General features: G+C 44.9%; 1 protein-coding gene across 2 annotated transcripts; it reads left to right on the forward strand.

Moving 5' to 3' along the window:
* The first annotated feature begins 793 nt into the window (after positions 1–793).
* vgll2a (vestigial-like family member 2a) lies at positions 794–5,703 on the forward strand. 2 transcript variants are annotated; one of them, XM_084700735.1, is made up of 4 exons: positions 794–1,150; positions 2,608–2,878; positions 3,718–4,182; positions 4,609–5,703. In XM_084700735.1, the coding sequence occupies exons 1-4, from the start codon at positions 1,064–1,066 to the stop codon at positions 4,647–4,649; spliced, it is 864 nt and encodes a 287-aa protein (XP_084556861.1). In that variant the 5' UTR covers positions 794–1,063; the 3' UTR covers positions 4,650–5,703. The 2 variants fall into 2 exon arrangements, with proteins under 2 accessions (XP_084556861.1, XP_084556860.1); XM_084700734.1 differs by having other exon boundaries at positions 796–1,150; positions 4,395–5,703.
* Positions 5,704–6,074: the final 371 nt, after the last annotated feature.

The raw sequence follows: 6,074 nt of genomic DNA on the forward strand, positions 1-6,074 counted from the left end.
GTGACCATGTTTATGGAATAAAAAGCAAGGCGTGCTTGGTCAGATGCTAAATTAGAAACAGATCATATGTGTGACAGACACATGTTGGCAGGGCAGCAACTTTGAGGTATGCGGACCCTATTTCACCTCTCCCTGCTTCTTCCTACCAACAAAATCGATCTCTTCACCATTCCAATTCGTATGCTACCATGCCTAACTTATCGTTGCTCACCACTATATTTTTGTTTTCCTATTTTGCTGTTTTTTGTTTTACTGCCCCCGCTGTCTCCTGGGCTTGCCAACAGGTGTCTGCTGGATGTTGGTCGTAACACATTGTAGAGGTAGAGACCTTTAACCAGAGATTGTGACCGAACTATTTGACCTGCGACATAGGGAATCTGGCAGGCCACTGTGGGATTGTGGCACTCCGTATCTCCACATTCCTCTCATTGGCTGGTTTGATCTGTTTACACACTCAATTAACAGCTCATCTCTCAGCCAGTTACCCCACCGGCTTTATACTCTGGAGACTCATTGTGCTCAAAGGAGGATAAAGAGGTTACATATTATTGGTTTATTCAGTTTGTTTGTTGTGAAACGTTGTTGTGAAATGAGATCATAAGAATTAAAAGGGTGATGCAAGAGCAACATGACCAGGTAGGCTAAATTCAGGCAACCCTATCCCGAACCTAACCTGGCACATCATCTATGCATACAGTTTGGCAAGCGTCCGCTGTAGATACGTAGGCATCGCATGACAGTGTTGAAATCACCGCGGTTCTTTAGATGAGGTGAGTGAAGCAGCAGAGCGGCTCATTGGTCGACTACAGTCTATGTCCAGAGACGTCAAAATCTTTCATGTCTTCACTTCAGTCCACTCCGCGTTCGCTGGCGCACTGACGGTGCGTAAAGACCAAGGAGAGGACGCGCACCGGCAGCTGCTGAGAAAATATAACATTCACGCGCTGCATTTGTAGATTGAAAACACGTTTAATACCAACGCATTTGAGGACATCGATCGTTTTCAATGAATCGTCTGTTTCCTCCGTCAAGTTATTTTTCGTGAGATTCCGCAGGTTTCGCCATGAGCTGTTTGGATGTTATGTATCAAGTATATGGTCCTCCGCCTCAGCCGTACTTCGCCGCTGCATATAGCCCCTATCACCATCAGGTAGGCTACGAGACTGCATGGCCACTTCATTGAGTAATAGTTGTGTGTTACGTTAAGTTTTACCTGTGTACGTAAATAAACCGATTATTGGGCTAACTGGTCTAAATAGTGTACGCGATTCACGTGAAACATTCCTATAGACGGAGTCAGCGTAGCCTACTTGCAGTAGCTGGTCAACCATACATTTTAGTCGTGAGATGTGTGAATTAGGATACAAAGTTATAGAACAATTCACAACTTAATACAAATGTTTCTTTTTGAGAATAAAATCCTCTAGGTAATTTTATCTTCATTAATAGCCTGTCCCTTTTACGTCCTTGGTTTTCAAGCGTTATAAAAACGTAGCCTAAACGTAGGCTATCTTATTTCTTTTCATCGACTGCCCAAAAATATTTGTATGTTTCTTTGTCACCTCCATAACCGAGCAAATGGTTCGTTAACAAACATATCTATTGTTGAGATCATTAGGCTATAACGTATTTTAACATTTAGATGGGATATCCTATTTAAATGTTAAATGTCAAATCTGAATGGAATAAATAACAGTTGTAGTAGGCCTATATAGCCTATATCTTTCAACGAGGCTATATTCGGGAAATAACATGGAACCATGGCCATTTCAAGTTTCACAACTCTGTTGAACTTTGTGAAACTTATGAAACAGCTATGCTATTATTTATCTTTCAACTATTTCAATTCAATATGATTATGACTTACGAATATATTCTTATAGTCGGCCTACGATAGTCTAAGATAACTGATAAAGCTTCTAAGGGAGTGTATGTGTTATTCCAGGCCAGTCAGTTGTAGCCTACAGCTGTCGGTGTGTCCGAACAAACACGGGGCCCAGAGACTGTCCAGGACTGTGTTAAGGCCCTCTTAAAGGGTTTGCCACTTTCTTAAAACCTCTCGCAGTCAATATCCAGACGTACATATTCGTTTGAACACAGAGCGGGCTTTCATATTTCACATAGTGCGAAAGTTTCTGTTTAACCGGTTTGTATGGCGAACCTGGAAGATTGTCGTTATTCACTTCTTAATTGTAAAAAAAACATCAATAGCATATATATTTAAATTGTGAGACTTTATTAATCTTTGACTTTGAAATAATAAATACATAGGCCTACCCCTATATAGACCAAAACATAGCCTACATTTTACAATAATCCTTCAAGTGGGTAGCCTATTGCCAATCGTCTGAAAGTTTTTTTTTTTTTTTTTTTTTACCAGACTAGGCTATAGTGCTTTGATTTATATTTTCATGTAAATCAATTACAATATTTCTTAAATAATTTACATTGAAGGGGAAAGATGCCACAATATACGGCTGTGCATCGAAATGCACATGTTCAAACTAAAATAGGTATAGTATGTTGTTATTAAACGTATAGGCTACTACATAATTGGGCCAAGCTTTTTGTTTCATTTTTATTCACCGATTTTCATTTTCTTTTCAGAAACTGGCATTTTACTCCAAAATGCAAGAGGCTCAAGAGAGTGTCAGCGCGAGCAGCTCGTTCTCTAACCTCCCTGGGCAAACGTCTATTAAGGAGGAGGACTGCGCGCGTGAAAAGGACCACCCGCCCGAGGCTGAGTACCTAAGCTCGAGATGCGTCTTATTCACGTACTTCCACGGTGACATCAGTTCGGTGGTCGATGAGCACTTCAGCCGGGCGCTCAGCCAGCCCAGCAGCTACGCGCCCGGTTCCGCCACCAAGTCCGCACGAGGTACGATCATTATTATCACAGACTTTGGGGGGAGAGGACCAAACTCAATCTCACTGGAACACACCCAGGAAGCAGGGATAAACATGCACAATACTGCACAACATGTCAAGTAATTGAAGAGCAGGCTAATATAAATGTGTGTTTTATGCTTTTGCTAATTGCTTTTAAATGTAAAACACGCTTTTAAAAAGTAGCTTTATTTGGGATTATTTACGGTAGTACTGCAGACTAATTTTACGTAGCCTATATGTTGTTGTATTTAGGGTCTATCAAAAGCTCAACAAATGACTATGTTTGCCTTTCTGCTGATTTTGGCTGTTGGGATTTCTCGCCCACATGAAAACACCAACAAAACCAATCAAGCCAAACATAACTGACAGTTGACAACTGTTAATGCAATGTGTGTGTTGCATTAACAGTCCTCAGTTCCTGGAAAAAGTTAGCTTTCTGGTTTCTTCTCTTTAATTTATTGTCAGTCGATACCACATGCATTTAACAATTGAATCCACGTTGTAATGTCACTTTAATTCGGTTAGTTGCAGATGTGTCTGAAACGGTGAGTTATACATGACAATGAGACAGATAACGAGAAGTTATTCTACAAATGTCACTGTATTCTGTGACTTTAACTGATAATCACACAAACTACATCGCCTGTAATCATCTAAAAAAGTTACACGATATCACGTTATCCACATCCTCTGGTAGAAAGGATTTCGAAGGGGAAGTCTGACAAATGACCGTGCCTGATTTAATGATTTGATAATGCGATGATGATTTAATGAATCGATAATGCGATGATGATTTAATGACAGTATGATGTTTCAATTCCTCCACAGATGGCTCCTTCCCGATGAGCCAAAGAAGTTTCCCCCCCTCCTTCTGGAACAGTGCCTACCAGCCCAGCCTGTCCTCCCCCCTGGGACCCCCCCACTCAGAGCTGCCCTTCCATGGGGACCCCTACTCCTCCGCCTCCCTACACAGCCACCTCCACCAGCCCTCTCCCGACTCCTGGCACCCCTCGCACCACCACCACCACCACCACCCCTACTCGCTAGGGGGCACCATCGCTACCCAGAGTTCCACCTACCCGAGGTCGAGCATGCACGAGGTCTACGGCACGCCCTTTGACCCCCGCTACAGCTCACTGCTGGTGCCCTCCGTACGGCCTCACCGCCTGCCCCCCGCGCCCGGCCCGGCGGCCAGCGCTTCGCCATGCGACCTGGGGAAGAGCGAGGCAGGAGCCACCTGGACCGGAGCCTTCGCAGCGGCAGGACCGGAGATGGGTCTGAATGTGGATGCAGGTAACGACAAGCCGACCCCAGGAGCTGGTCTAGGATCAGTTTAGCTCTCTCTACATCTGTCTCACCCTCACAGCTAGTAGGAAAACGCACAGATCCTTCCTGTTCTGCTTCGGCTCCCTGTCTGCCTCGACAGTAGAGACGTTGGTTTCCCTCTTTCTAATCTTCCGCTTCTCTTCTTCCTCTTTGTTTTTGCCTGTTTCCTCTCCTCTCAGGTCTTCAGGCCCAAGATAAAAGCAAGGACCTATACTGGTTTTAGAAGTCTGCCACTGTCCTCCCTCCTTTCTTCTCTCTCGCTCTCGCTCTCTCTACCATGCTTACTAGCGGCTGTTGTGTTCTGTCATGCGTGGCCAATGGCTGAGATACAGACTGACTGACTAACAGACTGACAGACAAGCAGACTGTAACAGGTTGTGGTCTGACTTGCAGCTCGTCGCTACAGCCACTGTGGCAGGAGCCTCCTGAGCTGAGAACACGCGCTGCTCTCGTCCACAGCCCAGAGAGAAAGAGAGAGAGAGAGAGGGAGGGAGAGAGAGAAGGGGGACTGCCGAAGAGAAAGAGACAAAGAGAGTGAACGGAAGACAGCATAGACCGGTTTCTTGTTTGGAGACGGAGCCAAGCGAGGAGCGTCGAGGGACTGAGATTTTGCCGGGGCCCTGACCAGGCAGCCGACAGCTGGACACTCAGTGGTCTGTTGCTGTCAGACGGTCCTGCCCCCCCTTTGAACTGTGTTGAACTCCCCTTCAACTCCAGCGAGAACTCTGCTTGAAAAAAAAAAAAATAATGTACGCAAGGAAATCCTTTTTTTTACGGTGAAAGTACGAAACAGGTTCGAATTCTCCGCAACACCTGAGACTGTACGAACTCGCTCGACGGGGCCGGGGGGCGGGGGCCGTCGAGCGTTTTCCAGAGAAGGCAGAGGACGGACAGGGAGAAAGGAGTGTTCTGACGTGACCGAGGCCAGAAGCAGCTATTTGAAGCCACTTGACTCTATCTATACGGCTCCCAAAACAGCTGTCAGCAGCAACTGTTAACCTCAACTCAATGGGCACACACACACACACACACACGTACACACACACATGCACGCATGCACACACACACACAGCGACATGCACACCAAAGAGGGATTGACCAAGACCTCTGTGCTTCATAAAAGCAGCCTGTGTAAGACGTGGAGGCTGTCTGAGGTTGAACAAATGCTGGGACTTGAGATCAGGGAAACAGCAGTGAACTGTGATACATATTGTACATGTGTTGTGTCAGAGCATGTGTGCGTGTGTGTGTGCATGTGTGTGTGGTAGTCAACCAGTGGATGTGTGTGTGTGTGAGAGATCTCTGACTTTTGTTGTCACCCACTGAAAATGTAAAATGATGAATCTCTGTATGAAGTCACCCCCATCCCCCCCCCCCCCCTGTTTCTCAGCCTTGATATAGTATGTACTGTATATGTATATGTATGTGAATATATTAATATATTGACTTTTCTCTTGATACAGTCCTGGTATAAATGTGTTATAAATGTGTGTGCCTTCGTGTGTTACTCAGATGTCCAGCTGGATTCCGTGTGTCTTAATTGACTACAAACGACAACCTATGGACGGGCTCAGTACCATTTCGATTCAGTAAATTCAGGCGGTAGTGTCCCATAAAACACACCCCTTCCAATTGATTTTTTCTTGTCAAAAAGAAAAGGAATACATGTTTGAAATGTTTCACATAATCGGTCTCCCTCAAAGATGTCCGGTGTGATATTCCCATTGACCTGGGTTCCTCGGGTTACCCCTAACCCTTTCTATTGCATTGAGCAGGTTTATTAAATACTGGCTTGGTGACGACAGGAAAAAGCATAGTATTTCAGTGTTGTCGCAAATATTGAGAAAGTAAACACTTAT

The sequence above is a fragment of the Hypomesus nipponensis genome, chromosome 6 (assembly GCF_054491055.1).
Source record: "Hypomesus nipponensis isolate SF chromosome 6, ASM5449105v1, whole genome shotgun sequence".
Lineage (NCBI taxonomy): Eukaryota > Metazoa > Chordata > Actinopteri > Osmeriformes > Osmeridae > Hypomesus > Hypomesus nipponensis.